The sequence below is a fragment of the Caretta caretta genome, chromosome 11 (genome assembly GCF_965140235.1).
Source record: "Caretta caretta isolate rCarCar2 chromosome 11, rCarCar1.hap1, whole genome shotgun sequence".
NCBI lineage: Eukaryota > Metazoa > Chordata > Testudines > Cheloniidae > Caretta > Caretta caretta.
The window spans coordinates 12,369,940-12,396,415 of NC_134216.1; the positions used below are offsets into that span (position 1 = coordinate 12,369,940).

General features: G+C 41.7%; 1 protein-coding gene across 6 annotated transcripts in view; it reads left to right on the forward strand.

Moving 5' to 3' along the window:
• Positions 1 to 26,476, forward strand: part of KALRN (kalirin RhoGEF kinase) — a 779,108-nt gene that overhangs the window by 535,268 nt on the left and 217,364 nt on the right. For 5 of the 6 annotated variants that reach the window (XM_048869043.2, XM_048869046.2, XM_048869044.2 and 2 more), the window contains exons 17-27: positions 3,897 to 4,115; positions 7,201 to 7,350; positions 8,453 to 8,567; positions 10,532 to 10,647; positions 12,908 to 13,030; positions 16,216 to 16,398; positions 17,532 to 17,650; positions 19,081 to 19,147; positions 20,894 to 21,003; positions 24,507 to 24,576; positions 25,479 to 25,568. In XM_048869043.2, coding sequence (XP_048725000.2) covers positions 3,897 to 4,115; positions 7,201 to 7,350; positions 8,453 to 8,567; positions 10,532 to 10,647; positions 12,908 to 13,030; positions 16,216 to 16,398; positions 17,532 to 17,650; positions 19,081 to 19,147; positions 20,894 to 21,003; positions 24,507 to 24,576; positions 25,479 to 25,568 — 1,362 coding nt within the window. The remainder of the gene's footprint in view (positions 1 to 3,896; positions 4,116 to 7,200; positions 7,351 to 8,452; positions 8,568 to 10,531; positions 10,648 to 12,907; positions 13,031 to 16,215; positions 16,399 to 17,531; positions 17,651 to 19,080; positions 19,148 to 20,893; positions 21,004 to 24,506; positions 24,577 to 25,478; positions 25,569 to 26,476) is intronic. The other variant, XM_048869045.2, reaches the window with a different exon arrangement.

Below are 26,476 nucleotides of genomic sequence, written 5' to 3' on the forward strand. Positions count from 1 at the left end.
ACAGCTTGCTACCACTGGGGAGATACTTGTATTCAGCAGGAAATGCGAGCCACATAGGGAGAAGAGGATTACAACATTGTAGGGGAAGAAAGTTTTCAAAGGAGAAAACACGAAATTAAATATTAATAGTGTTTAAAGCTCAACATGTGAGCGATATCTGCAAAGCACATAGGGCAGAGACAGGGCTCTAAAGGATTTCTAGATGTTGCATTCATTTTCATTTAAAATTCTTTAAAGTTTATTTAAAATAAGCATTACTACCCTGCCAGCAGTAAAACAGCTGGATATTAAATTAAACCAGTTGTTCTTGAACATCTTCCTAAATATTTCTGCCAATTATTCATCCTTTTTGCTAATAGTTTTCTCTACATTGCATTATTCAACAGTATATTACCAGAGGTTTTCAAGCTCCTTTCCTGGTTCAGGGATTAGATCATAAATGTTTCAAGTGTGAATTTGGCATTAACAGTTAAAAACGAAACAAAGACTAGATGTGTCTTTAGGAGACGTGGGTTTCCTTACAGAAGGTTAAAAATAAAATCAAAATATTGAGCTAAACAGTACCCCCTCCATGCAGCCACACCAGATAAGGGGGGAAGGACTGAGGGGTGGTCTTCCTGTTGGCAGCCTGCATAAGGGCTGCCCTTGCACTCAGGGGTGTGCAGAGTCTGCTACTCTGTTGCTCCCCCTGGGAGTAATAGCTATGAAAAAGGATGAAGAGTGTGTGGATTCATGATTATGTCCCTCCTACACCCTGGTCCTCATACATCCCTAAAAGCCTCAAATTACTGTAGTAAATTACTCCTCCAGTCAGCACAGCCAGAGGACTCCAGGAGGTACCCTTGTCTCCTGGCATTCCCCGAGGGTGATGTGACTGCAACTCCCCTTACAGTAACATATTTGACATGTTTCAGAGTAACAGCCGTGTTAGTCTGTCTTCGCAAAAAGAAAAGGCGTACTTGTGGCACCTTAGAGACTAACCAATTTATTTGAGCATGAGCTTTTGTGAGCTACAGCTCACTTCATCGGATGCATACCATGAAAACTGCAGAAGACATTATATACACACAGAGACCATGAAACAATACCTCCTCCCACCCCACTGTCCTGCTGGTAATAGCTTATCTAAAGTGATCATCAAGTTAGGACATTTCCAGCACAAATCCAGGTTTTCTCACCCTCCGCCCCCCCGCCCTCCTCCCAAACTCACTCTCCTGCTGGTAATAGCCCATCCAAAGTGACCACTCTCTTCACAATGTGTATGATAATCAAGGTGGGCCATTTCCTGCACAAATCCAGGTTCTCTCACTCCCTCACCCCCCTCCAAAAACCACACGCACAAACTCACTCTCCTGCTGGTAATAGCTTATCCAAAGTGACCACTCTCCCTACAATGTGCATGATAATCAAGGTGGGCCATTTCCAGCACAAATCCAGGTTTTCTCACCCTCCCACCCCTATACACACACAAACTCACTCTTCTGCTGGTAATAGCTTATCTAAAGTGATCATCAAGTTGGGCCATTTCCAGCACAAATCCAGGTTTTCTCACCCTCCGCCCCCCCCCCCCACAAACTCACTCTCCTGCTGGTAATAGCCCATCCAAAGTGACCACTCTCTTCACAATTACAGGTTTCAGAGTAACAGCCGTGTTAGTCTGTATTCGCAAAAAGAAAAGGAGTACTTGTGGCACCTTAGAGACTAACCAATTTATTTGAGCATGAGCTTTCGTGAGCTACAGCTCACTTCATCGGATGCCATGGCATCCATGCTCAAATAAATTGGTTAGTCTCTAAGGTGCCACAAGTACTCCTTTTCTCTTCACAATGTGTATGATAATCAAGGTGGGCCATTTCCTGCACAAATCCAGGTTCTCTCACCCCCTCTCCCTCCTCCAAAAACCACACACACAAACTCACTCTCCTGCTGGTAATAGCTTATCCAAAGTGACCACTCTCCCTACAATGTGCATGATAATCAAGGTGGGCCATTTCCAGCACAAATCCAGGTTTTCTCACCCTCCCACCCCCATATACACACAAACTCACTCTCCTGCTGGTAATAGCTCATCCAAAGTGACCACTCTCCCTACAATGTGCATGGTAATCAAGGTGGGCCATATCCAGCACAAATCCAGGCTTTCTCACCCGCCCCCCCCGGAAACACACACACACACAAACTCAACTCTCCTGCTGGCAATAGCTCATCCAAACTGACCACTGTGTGTATATAATGTCTTCTGCAGTTTCCACGGTATGCATCCGATGAAGTGAGCTGTAGCTCACGAAAGCTCATGCTCAAATATTTGACATGAAATATTATTGTGGCATATTAGATGGTACAAGGCATGGGGAGTCAAGATCACTAAACTTTTTAAAATCCAGGGGGCTCAAATTCAGTTATGAATTATGAATAGGGCTTCTGATTTTAGGTTTTAACTGATAAACAGCAATAAAACACTCACAACAAAAAAAAATGAAACCAGTATTTATCCAATAAACACTGGAAATGGGTACTTGTATCTATGGGCAAGTGTACACGGAGCAGTGATACAGATTATAGGCATGTGATTTCTAAAGCGCACTAATACGTTGTGCATGAATTGGTCTGGTGTGCACTAGAGGTTCCCCAGTGCTCTTTAACATAGTGCTCTTTGAAACTGTATTATGTTAAAGTGCACTAGGGAACATTACAAAGGGATTACTCATTACAGTACATACTACAGCAGTGGTTCTCAAACTGCGTCAGACCCCAAAGTGGGTCACGACCCCATTTTAACGAGGTTGCCAGGGCTGGCTTAGACTTGCTGGGGTCGAAGCTAAAGCCCAAGCCCGAGGGTTTCAGCCCTGGTTGGTGGGGCTCAGGTTACAGGCCCCCTGCCTGGGGCTGAAGCCATTGGGCTTTGGCTTTGCCCCTCGCCTTGGGGTGGCGGGGCTTGGGTGGGCTCAGGCTTCGGTCCCCATTCGTGGGCCCTGTGATAATTTTTATTGTCAGAAGGGGGTCGTAGTGCAATGAAATTTGAGAACCCCTGTGCTACTGTAACGAGTAACATATATAATATACGTTATATAGCTATATGTTATATAGTATGTACCAAATGAGTAACATATATAATATACATTATATAGTATGTACCAAAACCCTAATTGTTGGACATCTACATAAAACTCAAACATTGCTAAAAATAAACCCTTAAAAATGAAATTAATAACCCCCCAAAAAGAAGCCCTTATTATGAAATAAAACTATTATTATTAATAATAAATTTTGAATGGCCATTTACAGAGATTAAAAGAGATAATGGTCCCTTTAAGGCACCTTCATATTTTCCAGAATTGATGGGTTGGAATATTAGGGCCTGATCCCACAGACACCTGGGCCAAATGAATATCTTTTCTCACATGAATAATCCCTTTTACGTTAATGGAAATACTCATGTGAGTAAAGTTATGAGTTTAAATGTTTCAGGATTGGACCCTTAGTTTGCTAACTGTTATAGATTTGCTGGTTGCTTTCGTCCTTTGCTCCAGAGTGGGGAGAATTAGGCACTGTGTGGAGGCCAGATATAGCTCCTGATTGCCATTAGCTGAATTTTGGGTTCCAAAAAGTATGTAATTCCATCAGGATTCCTAGGTTACTGCCATAGTGGCAGTAGCTAATCTATGGCATTTACCCATTTATCCGCCAGTGCTTGCTGCTCTCGAGCTCTAACAACGTGTTGTGTACTTGTGTCAATAAAGTGCACCAAAGTGCTTTATAAAAAATAACTGTTAATTCTAGAAAATTATCTGAAAATGTTTCACTCTCTCGCCTCTCCATGCTCACACCTCACTTCATCTCTTTACCATACACCTGGCACATCTGTACAAACCTCTTTTTCTTCCCCTCATACACAGTCCCTCTTTCATGCCACTTCCTTACAGAAGACACACCAGAGTGCTCTGCAGGTACAGCAGAAGGCTGAAGTGTTGCTACAGGCTGGGCACTATGATGCTGATGCCATCCGGGAGTGTGCTGAAAAGGTGGCATTACATTGGCAACAGCTGATGTTGAAGATGGAGGACAGGCTCAAGCTGGTCAATGCGTCAGTTGCTTTCTATAAAACCTCTGAGCAGGTGAGCTGAACAATGTTGTCCTAGCATATACTCTAACATAGCTGGTTCCCAACCTAAACAGGAAAGATCTTGATTATACCAACTAGTGGCATCTGCCTCCTAGTCACTTGGTTACTCTCTAATCTGCAGAGAATCTTGACTGGCTCCCAGTCCCCTTTCACAATTGCAGGGCATGGTAGCTTTGTGGGGCATAGCACAGAGTTTCAGCTTTAGGGTTCTTCTACCTTATCTTGAGCAGTCCCCAGGTGTGGATGGAGAGTCTGGAGTATAGGGCACAAAACCCAGAAGTAGAGCTGGTCAAAATTGTTGCATCTGAAAGGATTTTTGATAAATGTCACTTTGAACTATCTGAAAACTTTTGTGCCCCCCCATTCTTCTTTTCATTAAAATGATATGAAAAATATTTAGTTTGAGTTTTTTCTCTCCCCTTTCCCCAGGGGGAAAAAGGGAAAGAGAAAGGGGGTGAAGGAGGGAAAGAGCCTGAAACCACAATATTTTTGTTTAGAATTTAGATTAATGTTTTTCTTTTATTTCAAACATTTTTTAAAAGGGCTCTGTTAGTTTGTTTCTTTCCTTTGAAATTGCTCCCGCTTAACATTTACAGTTGTTGACGAGCCCTAGCCAGAATTATCAATGCTAGTTAGGCATCCTGATACCAAAAAAAAAAAAAAAAGGAAATAAATGTTGGAGTGGCCACTCCTAACCCAGTAGTACAGGGCAAGGTAATGTAGACCGCACTAAGAATCATATATCAGCTCTACCTTGCCTTGTTCTAGGAGTCTATATATTGCAAAGTGCATTCGAACTGGCTTCTGGTATGGTTGGATTAGTCCATCCCTTGCATAAACAAGTGCAACTCTTATTGAGATCAATGGGAATTAGGTCTGCTTACCCCGGGCTTCTCATATGGATGCTCAGATGGCATTTCTTGGTTTCACTTAGCACAATCATGCAGTTTGTGTTGGCATGCACATTGCATGTCTTTGGGTTGGGTATACAAAAGGAAACAGTGATTTACATTGATGCCTGCAGAATTACTCACATGCAGTTAGTTCATGCAGTTGAGAGTGCCAGACAGGCCCTGTCAGGACCAGCCACATTGCCCTGCAATGGGTGTAGTTGATTTGATGGTAGCACAGTTTCTTGTTCATTATGGAAAGAGATTTTTCTAACCCCCCTTGTTACAAACTACCCCTTGGCTAGTCTCCAACATGGTTTGTTAAATGCATTTGTAACCATGTTCAATGTAAATGCAAACCTTGTTACATGTGTCTTTGGCTGGCAAGACTTTTGAACACGGTTACTATCCTTAGTATACATAGGGTTGAAAAGAACTACTGCTGCTAAAGGTATCTGAGGGGAAAAAAACTCACTGAGGGATAAATGGGTGCCTTATGCAGTGAGAAGCGCTGGTCAAAATATATGTAGTTTATTTGTCAAATCTAGACCCTTTTTCCACTGGTGGGTTGTTGATGAGTATATTGCCATGTCCAGCTCATTGGTTGCTTTTATTCAGTGAATGTTTAGTGTAAAGATAGTTCAGCTCACAAACTGTTCTCTGCAAGTAATTGTTCATCAACAATCAGGCTATTTGATTGGTCATCTCGGTCACATGGTGTTTCTGTTCCATGATTAGATGACAATAATTTTTATACACAGGAGGATAGCCTGAAAAGGTAACTGGGGCTTTGATACTCTCAGAAAGGGAGTGGGGAAAACTGTAGGGAGCAGCTGTGGGAGAGAAGCTAGGGCTAAGGAATTGTAAGAAATGTTTGTACTTTTCCATAACTCTGTTCCACAGCAGCTGTTCTGGCTGCCCCTATACTCCTCTGATTTAAAGTTATCCAAGTTCTTTCCTGACTGTGTTTACGACAGACTTCATGCTAATTTTTCCTCATCATGGTAACAGAGTAATGACATTTGCATATATGAGGCAGTCCTGTTTGTAAAAGGCATGCACACAATGCTGTTCATCTCGTTTGGTTAATTGCCTCAGGGCCAGTACTCCAAAACATTTTGATGCCCTCAAGAACCCCAAAATAAAAAGCAGGTAAGCCAAATGTTTATTCCGTGTACAGCACCTGGCACGCTTCCTGCGCAAATAAGTGTTCTTGTGTCAACATGCACATTTGCACACAGACAGTCTCACAAATGCAAGCTTCCTCTGAACATCAGCCTTGTTCATACAAATATTGGTGGGAAGTGTGAACGTGGTCAAATCCACCTTCACTGAAAATTTGGGAGAATGTTTGAAGGACATATTTTTGACATCAATGGGACTTAGCACATGGGCGACAGAGCACTTAGAATCCCAGTCAGTCACTATCAGCATGCAGTCTTTTCACAGCAGCAAAAGCTCTGTTGCTATTAAGGGCTGCTCTGCACACTATTTCCATACTGGTTAACTATAGGGGTTTAGGTGGCCCATTCTGGTAAATTTACCAGAGTAAGCTATACCTAAGCAGCTTTATACCAGTATAACCGCATCAACACTATGGGGTTACACCAATTTAAACTATAACCTTTTCTAAAAAACTGTTATGGAATCTGGCCACAGACAAGACCGAATGTTCAGCTGAAGAAAATTAATTCCAGATTTAGTTTCTGTTTCAGGAAAGTATTTAAGCATATGTTTAATTTCAAGCATGTGCTAAATCTTGTTGACTTCAGTGGGATTAAGCACATGTCAAAGCACCTTTCCTGAATAGGGATCATTTCCTGAATGATCTTCTGGGGCCAGATGGAACCCTACCCCAGTATAAACCTCAGGGTTTCTCACCTGTTATTCCTTAGAGGGGGAGTGGGATTTCTCCCCTTAACCAGGATGAGTTACAGACCACAGCCCCAAACTGCAGGGATCCCTAGTGTGAAGAATGGATGACAGGGCCTTCTGTGAAGAGGCCCTTTGCACCCACATATCCAACACTCCCTGATGGCACTGCTCTCATGGACTGAGATTCCAAATACTTATCTGTGAAACACTTTTGACTGGTCTAACAGCGAGCTAATCAGCTTTTAATGAATCTTTATGTTGCTGATTATGACTCTGGTAACTGCGCTGCTGTATTTTGGGGCCATTCTTCAGGTGTGCAGTGTGCTGGAGAGTCTGGAACAGGAATACAGAAGGGATGAAGATTGGTGCGGAGGTCGGGATAAGCTTGGACCAGCAGCTGAGATAGACCATGTCATCCCCCTTATCAGCAAGCATCTGGAACAGAAGGAGGCTTTTCTCAAGGTACTTCTGTAATTGCTCAGAAACTCTTTCAGGCTTGGAAGAACAGCATTATTAAGTATTATTATAGTAATTTATTTTCTAGGAGGCAGAGCAGTTTAGAGCAATGTTTTTGCACTTGCAAGGTGGGAGGTTCTAAATTCTAATCCCAACTCTCCTACCGACCTGCTGTGTAACCTCTGGGCAAGTTTCCCACCTGTATAATGGGGATAGTAATACTTACCTGGGAGAGGCATTGCAAGCATTAATTAGGGAACATTTGCATTACAGTTGGAGCATGTTAAATGCTACAAAAATAGTATTATTTGTTCGCAAAATTATTTATTATGAAAATTTAAAATACCAGATACTACAAGGCATTTCATATGTGCTTATTTGAAATTTACAATGCGTAGAATTCCATGTAACTAATGAATTAGAGATGCATGAAGTAGATTTCACCTCCACAGGGCAGCATCAGGGTTGATTCTGGGCTTTCTGCCTGCCATCCAGGTGTTAGACCATATGTGCTGCTGAGCTGGCTGGCTTGAATGTCAACTAGTCAGGAGCCTGCCACCCATTACAAATGATTATACTTATTTGAAACTACTCACATAGGCCAGTCTTAAAAAGTGAAATAAAGTAATAAAAGTAAATAGATCACTCATTGTGGTATGCAATGAGCAAACTTCATGAGGCATTAATGGTCACATAGCACTGGAAGGGGCCTCCTGTGTTATCAAGTTCAGTCTTTGCTATCGCAAGCAACCCTATCATATAATCACATTCATAAATTTATCAGTCGATTTCTGCTAGATTAAAAATGTATGCTCTGTACCAGATCTTTGCACAATTACTTTATTAGCATCATTAATTTGCTTCAGGAAATTAAATCAGCCATTGTTTCTAAATAGCCAGGTATTTTAATACTGTGTAATGCACCATCCATGAGATTTTTAGTTTAGTATGTGATATGTGGTGTATGTGACTGTCAGATGTTGTGCTCCAGAATTCTTTCATGCATGAGGACCTGCTTCTGGAGGTCAAGAGAAAAACTCATTATTTAATAAATTTGTTTTATTTTTACTTTTGCAATGGTAACTCTTCTCTTGCGGGGTTTCCATAGGCCTGCACGTTAGCACGAAGGAACGCTGAAGTATTCCTCAAGTACATTCACAGGAACAACGTCAGCATGCCTGGAGTAGCAAGCCATACCAGGGGGCCTGAGCAGCAAGTGAAAGGTTGGTGCATTGATGCAATGGCAGCATTAAGATTTTTTCTCTCACCAACCTAGATGTCAGATTCTCATCATCCTAAGGCTTCTAGACATGTCATAAAGGAGCCCAGAAGCTTATTACCTTCTATAACTGAAACAATATCCATTATCAATAACTTTAACAACATCTTGGGACCTTTATGAAGGCGTTCCTTTCTCTATTAGACCGAATTTCTCATACAAAACACTAACTTTGGTGAATGTTAAATGGACATCAGAAAAACACTGGGTCTGTGGCTCCTCTCATTTGGATGAAGTCTACGGGAATGACAGGGTGGAGTTCCATGGGTTGTGTGATACAGGAGGTCAGACAGGATGATCATAAATGCCTTCTGGCCTTAAAACCTATGAAAGTAAGAATAGACACAAATCAAGTATAAGATCTCAATACACTCCTTTCCTGCCAAGAAAAGCAGAAAATCAAAATCGAAATATGCTTGTCATCAGAATGCAACTCATCAATTCATTTTTTATATTCCAAATCACGCTGCCACATCAAGCACTAACCAACTGTCCTGTCCTTCACTAGTCTCTTTCACTTGGTCAAAAGAACATTGTTGCAACATAATGATATATTTGAAGTTTTTGGCTGTGTTTCCACTGCTACTCCCCCACTCTTAGATTAGCAATCGAACAGTTGCTAATCTATCCCCAGCAATTATTTGAGGTGCTGCTAAAGATGAGCCTAAATGAATCTGCAGAACTAAGCAATTTTTTTTATTATTGAATTACTTGTGAAGTTGTAGAAAGGAGCAGATTAATGGCAATGCAGACATCATATAGATTAATAACAAGAGAGCAGGAACCTGGGTTATTTGTACTCAATAAGACGATAAAAATTTCTCTGATCATTACAAAAGACACTTTTTCTTTCTATGAATGCTAGTGTTTCTATTGGTGCCAGATTTAATCTCATACTTAGCTAAAGTTGTCCATGAATTTGACAAATTGGTTGTATTTTGTCACTCTGTGATTTCTGTGTCTATTAAAAATTATGGGCCCTGATTCAGCAAAGTACATAAACACATGTCTAACAGTATGCTAGTGTGTAGTCCTTATGTGAGCATGCAGATAATCAGTTTTTCAGTTCAGTGGCCAAACCAAAAAAGAGGGGGGGAATCATTTTAGGTTAACCTGAAATGAAATGTTTTTGAATTTTTCAGCTAACTGAAAAAAAAATAAAAAATTCATTACAGGTTGCACAAAATGTTTCATTTCATTTTGTTTCTGGGGTGTTTTTACGTTTAAAAAAATTAATAACACGTAAGTAAGATTCAAAGCAAAAAGTGGTTTTGGATCAAAATGTTGAAACATTTCATTTAGAAAATGTCAAAATGAATGTTTCAACTTTTTCTAATGGGGGAGGAGGGGTGTTCAACCAAAACAATTTGGTGAATTCAACACAAATTTACAAAGTGTTTTGGTTGATTCAAATTTGCATTTTTTTTATGAAAACAATTGCATCTAAAAATTTCACCCACCTCTAGTCCTTATTGACTTTGACGAGACTACTCACATACTTAAGTGTCTTGCTGAATTTGTGCCTTGGTCCTCAAGCAGGGCTTGACTGAATGGCTATTGACAAATAAAGTAGTCCACAATAGCTCCCCATGTGGACACTCTACTCTGGAATAAAAGTCACTTTATTCCAGAATAATTAGTGAGCTTCTAAAGCAGAGTAATTATTCTGGAATAAAATCACTTTTATTTTGGAACAGAGAATGTCCACATGGGGAACTATATTAGCTTATACTGCAATATTGTATTGTATTTTTGTCACTAGTCTTTTTTAACCCAATGGTTTGTTTAAGAAGGATGATCTGAAGGGCTCTACTCCTGCAAGTTCACCCTTGTGACAGTGAAATGAGCTCAGGCTTTGTTGGTTTATGTCTGCGTCCACTTATAGAGCCATTCTGCTTGGCCCCACAGCCATTCTGAGTGAGCTGCTGCAGAGAGAGAACCGGGTTCTTCACTTCTGGACTTTGAAGAAACGGAGATTAGATCAGTGCCAACAGTACGTGGTCTTTGAGCGCAGTGCCAAACAGGTACTGTAATGACCCAGTCCTGTCTGGGGGGTTTATACATCACCATTGTGTATATATATATATATATATACATCACCCTTTTGTGTTGGGCTACCACTGCATCTCAGAATGCTATCTACAGTCTGTGTTTTGTAACTGGAAAATGGAAATGGAGGGAAAACCCCTACATTTTGGAGGCATTTTTAAAAAACAAGAATAATAGTTTTGTCAATCCAAATTCTTGGCGAGTTTTGCTCAGTGGTTTGAAAGCAAGAAGAATGAAAAATTAAAATCCACACTTAAGACCCTCCGTAATGAAAGGAGCTTCCAAATATAACTCTGCATCTTACAGAGCACACTGACAGAGCAGAAAAGACTTTGGCCTAGATACAAGGGTAACCTGTAAAGTGGTATGAATTTCCCCTTGGTAGGGGTATTTGAGGGAGTCTGACAGAATCCAGAGAAGTCTCATATGAATGTAACTTGAAGTCAGTGGGAGTTTTGCTGAATTAAGAACCACAGAATTAGACTGAAAGGGTCTGGAAGAGTGAGATGTAGCAGAAAAAGTACCTAACAGGGAGACGTTTGTCCCTACTGTAACTTATAACCTTTCGCACCTTCTTCCAGTTCCAGGGCCAAATCTAGCAAAGAGGTGTAAGGTGGTGTTATGTGTTGGCAAGTGGGTGTAAGGTAATCTAAGTGAGTATAAGGAAACATAAAGGTGAAAATCTCCACAGCTTTCCCCTTGTGTAGTTATTTATAGTAGTGCAAAGTGCTTACTGTGTGAGTGACAGGAGAATTCTGATAGGGCTATCTGTCTATCTCGGAGGTAGGCAACCTACGGCACGCGTGCCAAAGGCGGCATGCAAGCTGATTTTCAGCGGCACTCACACTGCCCGGGTCCTGGCCACTAGTCCGGGGGCTCTGCATTTTAATTTAATTTTAAATAAAGCTTCTTAAACATTTTAAAACCCTTATTTACTTTACATACAACAATAGTTTAGTTGTATATTATAGACTTATGGAAAGAGACCTTCTAAAAATGTTAAAATGTATTACTGGCACACGAAGCCTTAAATTAGAGTGAATAAATGAAGACTCGGCACACCACTTCTGAAAGGTTGCCGACCCCTGGTCTATCTTCTGCATTTATAAGACATCCATTTCCTTAATATCTGGGTACCACACACAATATGTTTTTTAAAATTTTGTTATTCTCACAATCCCCATGAGGTAAGGAAGTACTGTCATCTCTTCTTTACAGTTGGGGACCTAAGGCGCAGAGAGATTTAGGGTATGTCTACACTGCAGTGAGACACCCGCGGCTGGCCTGTGCCTGCTGACTCGGGTTCACCAGACGCAGGCTAAGGAGCCATTTAATTGCAGTGTAGATATTCTGGCTCAGGCTACAGCTGGAGCTCTGGGACTCTCCCGCCTAGCAGGGTCCTAGAGCCTGGGCTCCAGTCCGAGCCCAAACATCTACGCCACAACTAAACAGCCCATTAGCCCGAGCCAGCTGGCATGAGCCAGCCGGGAGTGTCTAATTTCAGTGTAGCCATACCCAAGTGACTTGGCCAAGGCCATACAGGAATTCTGTGTCAAAGTAGGGAATTAAACCTGGGTCTCCCAAATCCCAGGTTAAAGCCCTAACCGCTGGACATTCCTTCCTCTCATCCTTCCTCTCCCCCTCCCCCCTTTGCACAGGTATAAATCACTAAACAAGGGGCAAGGCAATGGAGAATCACACCTTACATTTGTGCAACTTGCATATGAGGAGGCTGAACAAGATAAGAAAATGCAGGTTAATAGGTGTAAGAGTTGGGGTGGGGAGGACTCTCACTCATTCTCCAGTTAGCTGGTTTTCCTAGTACAAGCCTCCTTTCTGGCCCCACTCCAGTTGCATATTGCCATCCTGCCAGTACAAAGCAGCTGGAAACCCAGTTGTTCTGGCCCCCTCTGTGTAAGGGGGATTCCTGGATTTTGTTTCACCACTGAACATAGTGTGGCTGAACCAGAGAATCTGTTCTTCCACATGTAAATTACTCTCACTTAAAATCCCTGAACTCACTCACAGGCAATTTATGCCACTTTACATATCCCCTCTGAATCTGGCCAACTGATGGGTTCTCTTGATGTGTCCTTAGAGTATGTTTTAATACACGGAGCACAAGGTCCCACTAGAACCAAGATCCTTCATTTGTAAGAGTTTTCATAAGAGGAGTAATTCTTGAAATACAGACATATTTTTTTAATTTTCTTTGGTTGCTTTTGCCATTCCCAGGCCTTAGACTGGATCCAAGAAACAGGCGAATATTACCTCTCTACTCACAACTCCACAGGGGAATCAGCAGAAGAAACTCAGGAACTCCTGAAAGAATATGGGGAATTCAGAGTACCTGCCAAGGTAAACAGTAACAACATTCTAATTATGGCATCTGCCTTTCGTGAGCCTGTGTTTATGGTTCCTATTTCACACTCCCTTTTTCAGGGGCTTAGAACTGTGCAATAAATATTCTCTGGATTCTGGAATCTGCTGTTGACATTCTTGGCCCAGGAGGGAACTTTTTCCTTTGAGAACTGTGACACACCATTTTTTAACCAGTCTTGAGCACAAAAAGGGGATTTTTATGCTGTCTTTTTTGGTGATGGGGTAGTTTTGCTCTGCTCTAAAGCAGGGCGAGCTGATTTGTACAAGGAATAATTCACAGGTATCAAGTTTCTAACTTAGACATTGTGAAACTCCCGCCACAAACAATTTTGTAAAAAATAATTGAATAGTTAATTTAGCCTAACATAGCTGAGGTCACCTTGGCCTGGATGGATGTTCCTTCTGTAATTACTATTGCAATTTGTTTAATTGATTCTCTTTGGACTGGCTACTTACGACCATCCTATTCATTAGAAGTGCTCCATTGATCCCACTGAAGTACTTCTAATGAATGGGTTTGTAAATTCCCAGGATTAGTTCTGTTGTCTCCTGAGCTTCATTAGCAAGAAACTATTAATTGCTATGGACCATTTCTGTGGAATCTGGGGTTGTCATAGATTGATGATGGGATTGGAACTGCTTCAGGCAAACTAATCCAAACCAAAGTTAATTTATAGACAGAAAATACACTGAATCCACAAGGATATTAACAGTCACAGATATGGATCTAAATTGCTAAGCCTGACTACAGCAGGGCACCAGCCTCAGTGTTATGCAGCCTCAATCCACTGTGTATAGAAATGGATATTCCTTAATTCTTCATGTGAATGTCCATGTTTGTGTGGGCTTCTATCACAGACTTCATGTTCATCCTCCTTCCCTTCTTTTTCTTATAAAAGTTTGTGAGTGAATATGTTGTTTGTGAAATGGGGATTAATGACAAAAGAGAGAAGTGGGTATAAGTCAGGGTTCTTTTAAAGCAACAGCTCTCGGTGGTTTTCAGTGCCTTAAGCAACTGGAAAATGTATGCCTCTCCCAGACCATTGCCACCTTCATAATAAGATGTCAATGAGCCGTTTTCCAACCACAATATTTTCTTGTCCAAGGTGAAGATGCAAGAGCAAAGGCACTGATAGTTTTGTGAATTACATACCCTTCTCACAAGGTGAAATTGAATTTAATGAAACAATTTATAATCTTCACACCTACTCCTTCCTCAGTTAATTTTCTAGTGCTACTGAGGTGGCCACAGACTCTCCGATTCATGTGTTTTGCTAGTGGAACTTCTAGAACTGCCTTAAAGTTTGAAATCTCCTGGAAGTTTTGTGGCATGAAACATACATTTGTACATTCATGGCTAGATTTTCTGAGGTGCCAAGCATCTGAAGCTCTTTTGATTTCAGAGAGAGCTGCAGGTGCTCTTCACCTTTGAAAAGCAGGCCATGCAGCATTCTTCAGGACAGAAGGCAGATGTACTTTGGGGATGTGATTGACTCTCATTCTGTTTTTGAAGATTAATGTTTGAGTCACAGATGGAACTCAGTTTGATTTGTATACTTTAGACATTTGCTTTTATAAGCAGTTTTCACCACAGACAGACCGGGCTCAAATCTTACATCCAGACACCTTCAATTTCTGGAGGCAGTTTGGAATTCAGACTTAAAATCCAGCTCTAAATGTAATTATTGTTCCATTTGTCTACAAAGGACTGAGCCAAAACCCCAGATCTGAAACATCCCTAAACATCAGATCCCATGGTGATTGTGGCAGTACACGAACCTGACTAGAATAGAACTTGAAGAGGGTGGAAGTCTGGGTATGAATGTTATATCTTGGGCCCTTTTTAGTTTTTAATGCTCTGATTAGAACCAGAGCATTGTTTTATATCTGGATCCAGTTCTTGGGTAGGACTCTGCGACCTCTATGATCGATCAAACCATATTCAAACTAGTAGAAAGAGAGCCTAACACATAAGCCCTTGTATTAGAGGCCTGGCATGAGGCAGGTCCTGCTCACAGAATTTGGCAAGAACAGGGCTAATATTGCAGAAATACACATTCCTAAGAAGTACTAGTCACATAGTGCTTATGCAAACACATCCCGATATCAAGGATGGTACAAAAACATTCCCCAAGGATAACAGGAACACACTGAACCCTCCTAAAAGATAAGGTCAGGATGACAGTACATAATAGAAATGTTTTAATCAAACCAACATATACAAAATGATGGGTGATAACTAACGACATCAGGGGGTGGTAACTAACTATGTCAAAGGGGCAGTACTAACTTGTTTGTACTGGGGTATAAAGATGTATCTCAGAGCAAGTATCTTTGGCCAGCCTAGGGAGCAGTGGAAAGTCCCGCCACTGACTGAGCTGCGCTAGTGGTCCAGCAGAGTCTGCGGGATACTAGTACTGTGCTTTGTCGACAATAAACCTGGCCAGGTGCCTTCTTCCCTTAACGGATCTTGTCGTCTTTGGGTGGTTTGTTTGAGGTCTGCCGTGCCACCTGTCTGCACAGGGCTGGGGCAGCACACAGAGGGAACACACACACACAGCCAAACATCTGTCAACATCTAAACACAGAAATATCCCAGAAATTTCATTCAGAAAGCAGAAATCAATGACTCAAGCCCACCTCCCCAGCTGATGTTTTGAATACTGATGACAAAATGTTTAAAAGACCTAAATATGGATTCAGAATGATTGTGTATATATTATGGTGGGAAACTTGAAATGTTATCCACTGTCCAAAATCAGAGCCATTACAAATAATGATTTGATATTTCTGTAGGGTTTATAATATCAAAACAAGAAGTAATAGGTTAAGAAAGAAAAGATCTGTCAACCTTTCATCATATTTTTCCTTTATGCATTTGTGAGTACAGTTGTGGAGCCTTAACCTTCCATATTTCATGCAGGGGATTTCTCACCCTGCAAGGTGAATTCCATTGATTAACACTGAGTCCTCCTTGCCAAAATGGCATTGCCTTGCTGCAGGACAGGCGGGAGTTTAAAGCTTCTGGACTGTACGTATTATGAAATAAAGTCTTTATTTTAGTATGTGTAAGATTGTGAACTGCATCTGGCTGCTGTGTGAATTAAAATCAAAGGAAATAATCATAAACCTATCATAACCACGGACCATGTTTTGGGCAGCAAACCAAGGAGAAAGTGAAGCTTCTCATACAGCTGGCTGACAGCTTTATAGAAAAAGGACATATACATGCCGTTGAAATTAGGAAATGGGTCACCACTGTTGACAAACGCTATCGGGACTTCTCTCTGAGGATGGGGAAATACCGCTACTCACTGGAAAAAGTCCTTGGAATCAATACAGAGGTACTGTAAGTCAATGTCCTGCTGTGATATTACACCAAGCAATCCAGAAACAGCTCTACCTACAGAGAAAAAGCTACTCATCTGAGGTCAATAGGCTAACAGAGTCATAGATGAGAAGGAGGAAGGAAGAGCCTTCTACACAAATGCTTGCGCCCATAAGACAGGGAGATTGTATGGATACTGGGGAGGAGTGGGTAATAGATCAATCGGGTAAAACAATCCAAGTTAATTTTATCATAAATCACAACTCCTGTTCCCAGCCCCTGGTCTTGATTTCCACATTCCAGCCCTTACAGCTAAGGTCTGAGAGCTCCCCATCACGTCTCTGGGTTCTCCTAGGGAGATGTCCAGTAAAACACAGGAAACAAAAATGTCACACTTTCGGTATTTTGTAGTGGGGATAAAAATCTTTCAGGCATTCATTTTACATCATAAACAAGCAAAGGACACACACAGTCATCACCAGCAAACCCATAATTTAAAGGCACGTTTAAGGCCTCTGTTTTACGCACCCCTGCTAATCACTGTCTAGATTGGAATGCCAGGGGCAGAAGAGAATTGGAAGCAGGTATTGAACCTAGTATTGTGAGGAACTAGAAAGAGGCCTTTCTTTCTGAACACATTGTAGGATAAATACCCATAGACTTAGATTGGGGATCAGATTCTGTTCTCCTAACTCAGGTGAATAGTCCCTTTAAAACAAATTGATTTAATCTTAGGCTAGATTGAAATACTTTTACACTGAATAATACCTCACTTCCAATTATTGCACTATTTTTGGAGTAAAGTACAACTGAACTAATTTAGCCTGTTAGGTGTACGATAAGCAGATTTAGTTCTTTGTCTCTACTTTTGTTCCTAGATAGACATAATGGTAGAGACCTTATTAATACATAGTCATTCAATTTTAAAAAAATTCTCTCTAGGTGAAGCATAAATAAAGGGTGCTGTTGATGTCTCTCTCGCTCTGTCTCCTTAATTCTTCTGTTTATCTCTGAATTTGCTTCATTTTATTTTTGGCAGTTTTGTCCTATTTTTATTCCTTTTTATCTACTCAGTCTTGCGAATGTGCTGCCTATTACATAGCAGTGGGATTAGACCCAATTTAAAATCTGTGTTGTTACTGTTTATAGGATAACAAAGACCTGGAACTGGACATCATTCCAGCGAGTCTTTCAGACCGGGAGGTGAAGCTGCGAGACGCAAATCACGAGGTTAATGAAGAAAAAAGGAAATCAGCCAGAAAGAAAGAGTATGTGCCAAAACACACACTGCAACAACACAGCACATGAAGTGACCCTTTCCCATGGTCACAACCAGTATTAACGACTCCATAATTCCAGCCAGTTGTGGGGCGATGGAGATATGTCTATATGGGCTTGAATAGAAATTGTGACTGTAGGCTGGAGTGATTTCAAAAGATTTAGTTTGAATTTCTTTGTGATTAATTATTTTCAGAAAGGTTAAGGAGTAAGTCAGAGAAGTGGATTAGTACATGCTGGTTATAATAATTGAGAGACTCGTTATCACTAGGGTCTTTCTGTCTGGATAAGAGGGAGAAGAGAAAGTTAAAATAATATGTATATGTGCAATCAAACATTGTTTCCCAATTAACCTTTTATGATCAGATGGTGTGAAATCCTGATCCCATTGAAATCAAGGGGGGTTGAGATATTGACTTCAGTGAGGCCAGGATTTCACTCACAGTGTTTAAAATTCTCAGGTTGAGATAGGCTTAAAAATCTCAGAACTAAAAGTCATATAGGCCAGGCTAAAATAGGGAAAAACTGTAATTTCAGAGCACACATTTTGGCTTACTTCATATGTGTTATGATTCTGAGTTTAGTCATTTATACAGATGGTCTTTCTCATGCCTGTGAAATATTAAGTGTGATGGAGGGACTGTACAAGAAGTTGTTTGGTTTTGAGGGCATGTTATATTTGTGGTTTTACAAAGTTTGGGCCCAGATTTTCAAAATTTTGGGTGCACAACTTGAGAAACTTAGGGCCTACTTTTTTCAGAGGCGTAGAACATCCCAAGCTCTGATTGACTTCAGTTGGAGCAGTGGTTGCTCAGAACCTCTGAAAATCAACATCTACATGCTTCAAGTTGGGCACCTAATAACTGAGCCAACTAAAGGGCTAGACTGTGCCAATCCTGACACTGAGTAGTTTACTCTACAAATAGTTCTACTGAAATCAAGGTACTACTCAACATGAGTAAGGGTGACACAAGGTTGCCCATAAATGGTGGATACTTCTAAAAATGTAGGTGGTGTGGGCCAATTTCAAAGTCCTTACTTATACAAAAGTCCAGTACAATTGGTGGGAGTCACATGACTAAGGACTTCAGGACTGCCCCATAGATAAGACATGCCAAAGGCTTGGAGAAACACATTGTAATTGGATTTTATTCTGGAAGGCTGTTTTTTAAAATGTGGAACTATACTATATGTAAGATTGGTCCCAAGTGACTAGAAAATACGTGGTATTTTGTTCATAAATTTGTAAGGTATGATTATTATTATTTGAATTCCCATAGAGCCTAGGTAATACCAGTAGGTGAAAATTAGAGTGGAACTGCACTGATTTATGACAAATATAGAAGAGATTTTTTTCTCTTTAGTAATGCCATAAATGTGTATTATGTACAAGCTGACTGAAAGACCTTCCTCCTTCCAGATTCATTATGGCTGAACTGCTTCAGACTGAAAAAGCGTATGTCAGAGACTTGCATGAATGTTTAGAGGTAAGTTCTTTGCCCTCTAAGATCATAGTATTCTCAGTAATGATACAGCATCCTCGCATATATTTGTGCTGTTCTAGACTGTACAGTAAAGCCTGTGTGTCAGACACTGACTGGCACCTGCAAGGAGTGAGAGGGTGTGTGAGAGGATGCTAAGGCAGGTAGGAGGTTTCCTTCAATTCAGCTGCTCTGGCCCCCGGCAGTCGTGCTTAGGGGAAGATAAAGAGGCAGGGCTGGAAAGTGCAGACAATCAGGTTCCACTGGTGGGAGCATAGGCACCAACTTCCTCAGTTCCTGGGGGAAGCTCGACCCTCGCTCTGCCACAGGCCTCACTCCCACTCCACCCCTTCCCCCAAGCCTCCACCCCACCTTTTTCTACCCCAGGCCCCGCCCGTACAACACCCCTTCCCCCTACCCCGCCTCATTCTGCCCCCTCCCCTGCTCTTTCTGCCCACAGTCCTCCCCCTCTCCCCAAGCACCTCCTGCACACCACTGAACAGCTGATCACCGGTGCGTGGGAGGGCGGGGGAGGAGCTGATCAGCAGGGCCCGCCAGCAGGCTGGAGGCGCTGAGGGGGAGGGAGAGAAGCTGATCCGGGGAGCTGCCAGTGGGTGCTGAGCACCCACTATTTTTTTTATGGGTGCTCCAGCCCTGGAGCACCCATGGAGACAGCACCTATTGGTGGGAGTTGGGGAAGAAGTAGAATGAGCTATTTTTTTACATTGCCAAAAAGAGAAAGTGTTGCAGATACTCTTATGAATATGTCTGTGTGTAAATATTTGCACCCCAACTGACAGTCTGAGCTCTCCTCTATTTCTAAAAGCTTCATTCATCCATTCAGAGAGTAGAAACACTTCCACATGACTTTGGGGCTCAGGTCACTTGCAGGTTTAAAATAGTGTAAATGGCGGATTCTCTGTAACTTGAAGTCTTTAAAACATGATTTGAGGACTTCAGTAGCTCAGCCAGAGGTTATGGGTCTATTACAGGAGTGGGCAGGTTAGGTTCTGTGGCCTACAATGTGCAGGAGGTCAGACTCACTAGATGATCATGATGGTCCCTTCTGACCTTAAAGTCTATGAGTCTGTGGAAAACTAGGTAATTATGAATAGCAAATACTTCATGAATTAATCCAGAGACTGAAATTTGTTCATTTAAAACATTCCTTAAATAATTTGTGTGTAACATCTCATTAAAAATTGAACTCTGTGCCTGGATAGTTTGTGAACAGAAAAAGGGTCTCCATCACACTGGTAAATACTGTGTTGTAAATAGTTTGCTAAATTCTATTTAAGGGTTTCCTCTGAGTAGATCTATGATACTGAGGACAGTAAACAAGGTAAACCTTACAGACGAGGTTAGCATTCAAGTTCCTACATCTAGAACGTGGCTTTATACATAGAATGATAAATGCTTCACTCTTAAAGTTGTGAACTCATCTTACCTTTGAACTGTTTTCGGTCTGTAGTTCTATTTGGCCATCAGCAGTGAGCATTCAGAGAGAGAGTGAGCTCTGGTTTTGTCGCCATGATTTCACTTCCCCCTCAGACATCCTTCTCTGTGTCAGCACTTCGAATTTCTTGAGACATTTTTCATGTCATTGGAGCATTTCCATTTTATTTCTTTTCAGATTGTTTAATCTCCAAATGCACTATTTCCCTTGTCAATCTGTGCCTTTGGCAAGAAAATAGGAAGCTCTGTTCTTTTGCTTTGTACTTCTTGGTGCTAAGAATTTCTTGTGTCTTCCAGACCTACCTTTGGGAAATGACAAGTGGAGTAGAGGAGATACCTGCTGGGATTCTTAATAAAGAACATATAATCTTTGGCAACATTCAGGAGATTTATGATTTCCATAACAAGTAGGTTTTCCTAATGTGTCCAAGAAGGTTCATTAATTAAAAAACAAAACAAAACAAAAATCCCCAAATCATTTTGTACGTATATATAATGTGTGCTGAGAACTGGTACAGTAGTATTTGTAGAAAGGCACGGAGTTATTGATCCAAACTTGGGGAGTACTGACTGTTTCCTTGTTTACTTCTTTGTAAAAATAATTAAAATTTTATTCAAACTTTGCTTATACCTGATTAAAGACATGCAAACCAGACTAGTAATACAATAAAAGCTGTTTTAATCCAGCATGTTGAGGCAATGGGTAAGTGAAAAATGCCGGTTAACTAAGAGGGAGGGAACTGGGGTGTAGGAGTGGGTGTGGGGCGCGGGCTCTGGGAAGGAGCTTGGGTCTGGGAGGGGGCTCAGGCAGCTGGTTGGGGCATGGGAAGGGATGCGGGGTGCTGGATCCGGGGAGGTGCCCACCTCTGGCGGCTCCCCGCAAGCAGTGACCTGTACTGGCTGCTCCTAGGCGGAGGCGCGGCAGTTGGCTCTGCGCGCTGCCTCCACCTGCAGGCGCCGCCCCCACAGCTCCCATTGGCCACAGTTCCCAGCGCTTGGGGTCGGGGCAGGTCAGTGACAGCGCGCAGAGCTGCCTGATGTGCCTCCACCTAGGAGCAGCTGGGACAGGTCACCGATTGTGGGGAGCTGCCCGTTGTGAGGATCCCCAGGATCCAGCAACCCGCGCCCCCTCCTGCACTCCGCGCCCCCTCCCGAACCCAAACGCCCTCTCAGAGCCCATGCTCCACACCCCTCCTGCGCCCCAACCCCCTGCCGGCCCCACGCCAACCAGACTATAAACTGGCATTTCAATGAAGATCAGAAACGCAGGTTTATAGAGCTTTTTGGCTGGTGAAGTTCCGGATAAAACAGCTCTTACTGTAATAATATAATAATAATGCTTTGCAGTCTTATAAGCTCTTTCCATCTAAGTATTTCAGAGCATTCTACAAACATTAATGAATTAAGCTTCACACCACTGTGAAGCAGGTATCATTATCCCCATTTTGGGGAAAAACAGGCACCAAGAAGTTATGTAGTATTCCCTCAATTTTAGAGATGGGAAAAATGGGGCCTAGTTTCAGAGTGTATATACCATATATGTATCATAATACATTTTTTCCTATTTAGAAGTTAAAAGCCCAGATCCCTAGCCATACAAAACATATCTCAGGTTATAAACTGATTAATGTAAATCAATAGGACCCTTGTTACCAAATAAAGTTAATCAAAATTAGAGAAATAGAATCTCTATCCAGCTGGTCTCAGGAAGCAAAACAATCGTTGTTATCACCTCTGAATAATTAGATTAAATTATTGTTAAAAGTCTGAGACTCTCTTGTATGCTTAGCCCACTGAAGGTCTGCCAGATTTAATCACCCATGCCGAATGTATCCAGCCTAATAAAGATCTCATATTACATGGGTCAAACAGAGCATCAGCAGTCTGGTCCTAAATCAGTGAAGTCAGTGGGAGCTTTGCCATTGATGTCATGGGCACAGAATCAAACCCTGTCTGATTCAAGGACTTGATCTAGCCAAGCTGGATGGGAACAACAGACTGCTTGATTTGTAAATTCTATCAGTTTACTGTACTGAGATGAAATCAGTAAAGTCAACCATTTAAGTAGAAGTCTGGAATCTTGCCTGTCAAACATACCATCTCTTGAAAAAGGCTGGAAACAGAAGAAATGATCAATGGGAGATTAAGAAATAGCCAGTCCTACAGCCACCTATACTTACAGCTAACCTGTAGCTCCCCCTACATCAGGTTGGGACTATACCCTTTACATTAATCAGATTTGCATTCACTTATTCTTCCCTTAATGTATATGTGCATGCAATAGGAGTTACATACACAACACCCAACGGACACTGGATCCCATAATTCCAATTCAAATAAAGAGTCTTCAAATTATACATCAAAAAGTGAGGCAATCTTAGAAGCAAACACATCAAAACAACACTTTGCAGTCCTAAGGATTTGTCTGCGCTTCAGTCAGATAAAGTGAAACTTGTGATATCTTAAACCAGTACATAAATAGATATGGTCCAACAGAGACCATATCACTCACAGATTGTGCAGTCAGCATTAAAATGAACCAGAATGGTAGGTTCGAACTATTTGTATTACATGAAAAATGTCCTATACCTTGTGGATATATAAATTATTAGACCACTTAAAATGCCCAAACTTCTTATTGGTAGATTTCCCTCCGCCTCTATTTGCTAATTACTTGAGCAATGCGGTGGTCTGGTTTTCACCCCAATTCCCCTTTCTCCCATTGTGGTGTCCCTCCCACCCGTTATGTTTGTTTTGCAGCAATTGATGTTTGTATCCGGGAGATCCTATAGGATTTGCTATTGTAGAAAACCGTAGTGCACAGCACACACAACTGTTTTCACACCCTCCTATTCATTCTGTTCAGTGACCCTTAAGCCAGAGGAGTAACTTGAGAGATGTGAAATTTTCCATCTTTCAGCAGAGGATGAACATCCCTTGCACTGCTGACCTAGGGAGTGAGTTTAGTCCCAAGGCCCTGGCTGATAACTTGAGACTTGCCCTCAATTCTCTCAATTGCTACCATTGCCTAATTTAGCCTAAAATACTATAGAGGGATTGTGGTGTAGTAGACTGAGTTCAGGCTCAGAAGCCATAAACTTCTGAGCTCCTATCCTTGCTCTGCTACTGACACACTGTGTAAAGTTGGGTAAATCACTTAACTTCTCTGCCTCATTTTTCCATTTGTAAAATAGGGATAATGCCACTAGAGGTGGTTGGGAATTTTTCAACAAAAGGTGTTTTTGACTGAAAATGCCAATTCATTGAAATTTGAACTTTTCATGGGAAATAGTTTTGACGAAACTTTCTTTGGGAAGATTTCTCAGATTTCTTAGAGAGTGAGAAATGTTCCACAACCGCCCAGTCGTGAGAGCGTTCACCTTTGACTTGCAAGACTCAGATTCAAGACCCAGCTTTGCCTGAATTAGAGCAAGGACTGGAATTTGCCGAGTGCTCTAACCACTGGGGTATTGGTTATTTTGGGGTGAGTCTCTCTCTCTTCCCCCCCCCCCCGATTTTGTCCTGATGCACAATGGGAACATTTTTGAAATTTTCACAGATGGGAAAACTGGTTCCCACCCCACTCTAAATATTATCTCCCTGACAAGGTTGCAGTGCAGGTGAATTAGTTCATGCCTGCACAGCGCTTTGTTGCCTCTACAGCACTATCCCAGTGCTAAGGATTGTCATCTTTTTATCTGTTGTTGAGCCATGGAGCAAACGTTTCAGATGGAGCAGTCGTGTTCAAAGAAAAAAGCATCCATTGACAGTAACACACTTTTTCAATGGCCAGGCCATAAAACACATTTGATTAGCTTTGTAATAAAGATACTTTTAACGGTAATCTTAGCATGGTGCAGATATTCAGCTATACAGAGTAACTAACTCTAGCTGTCTCTCACATTTTCAGCATTTTCCTGAAAGAACTAGAGAAATATGAACAACTGCCTGAAGACGTGGGTCACTGCTTTGTCACCTGGGTAATGAGGCTTCCTGCTTCACTATTTATTATCTCCTCAAACCCAACCAGAAGCAAGCTAGAGATTGGTGCAAATGATACTTTCCTAGTGATGAGTAGAGGACACTTAGAGCTATGTTGTGACTTGGAGTGCACATCCGCACAGAGAAGTAAAGGGAACACAGCTCTACGCTGCCTCCCTCTTTGCTCCTTCCCTGCAGCAGAGGAAACTAGAGCCTTGATTCCCTCCCTTGACCCCCACCCCACCCCCAGCTTTCCTGCACTCACTGGCCAACACAGTTGAGCCAGTCTGGGTGATAAGTGCTATAGCCAACAGTAAATTACTACCTCCCCCGGGAGCAAAGCGGAAGTAGGGAGGGCATTGTGGCTCCATTCAGCACTCAGGTATCCAGAGTAGATGTTTGTGTAATGAACCCCTGAGCCATAATTCCTTCCCTGAGAAGTCTCTGTGGCCCCACAGTGGTGGGCTGTGTCCTTGTGACAAAATATAGCCCTTAACTCTGTAACAATTGCTTCAAGGCAGAAGTAAATGTTTTCAGACATTGTTCATGTTTTACCAACAATCTGTTGTTAAATGGCCCATCTTCTGTAAGGGACTGGTGTGTGCAGAGTCTAACACTTACTCAGTACCCCAGAATAAAGCTGAAAACGTTTGCCTGACCCTTCTCTCTGATACCTGTAGATTTGTTAAAGACAAGCATACAGGTCTAATATTTGGTGCACCTCGTATACCTCAGCTGGAAGAACAGTTTGCCTTTTATTTTTCTATTTAACCTGCAATACTCTCATTACAGTAAGAGGAACTGGTTTACTGCATGTATTTATCCTGCTGAGTCTTAATGGGTGATTGTGGGAGCAGAGCAATAGCTTATCTTGCTTTTCCCTTGATGTTTGTTTTCACAGGCAGATAAATTTCAGATATATGTCACCTACTGCAAAAACAAGCCTGATTCCAGCCAGCTCATCCTGGAGCATGGAGGGACTTTCTTTGATGTAAGCAGCTCTTGACGTTCTCCATCATAGCACACACTGTTGCTGAAAAAGAATATTATAAAATTTTAACATTTGTCCTTTCTCCTTCTTTGGTATTTGATTCTTTCTTTCCATTGCAAATGTCACATAATGGTTTCCCTCCCTCTGGATAATGTATACGAGCATTGTGTGATGTGCAGTCTTCATCACTGGGGAAAGTTGGTCCTAGTAGGATTGGGCAATCCTTATGGGAACCTTCATCTGGTTTTAGAATCAAATCATTTTAAGGTTCTGGATGGTTCAGATTTCCTCTGGCCTTCCAGTTCCAGTGACAAAATCAAACAAGAGACTCTGAGCTCATTATATTTATACCTTGAAGTGCCAAAATCCAATAAGGGGATCTCTTCTCACAGCACATCCAAGATAAGAAGCTAATTCTGCAAACACTTACTAAACACTTGCCTAAACATGACAGTACGTGACACATGACAGTACGTGACCACATTGATTTCAGCTGGACTATGTCTAGCCGTAAAGCGCTAAGCCTGGTAATAAGTGTGTGCAGGATCCAGCCCCAGCTTTGAAGACAGAGGTGGCTCAGACAAAACATGCATGCTTGTGGATTCTTTATTTGAACTAAATGCGTTCACTGAACCTCTGGAGTCTGGGCTATCTCTCATCCATATTAACACTCTGTTACTCCAGTCCTTTAGGGACCACTGTGGGTTATCCTTAAAATTTTAAATACATCTCCTTTCCTAAACACTAAATATCGTCAGTTACAAATATAATCAGTCAGCAGGGTTCCTATTCATGCAGCTGGTACCATGGTAATAACTGTATGAATCAACTCGTGAACTCGTTACAGGCCATTGATTAAATTGTTTCAGTTAAATTCAGCATTTAGAGCTCTTAATTGAACCAGAAAA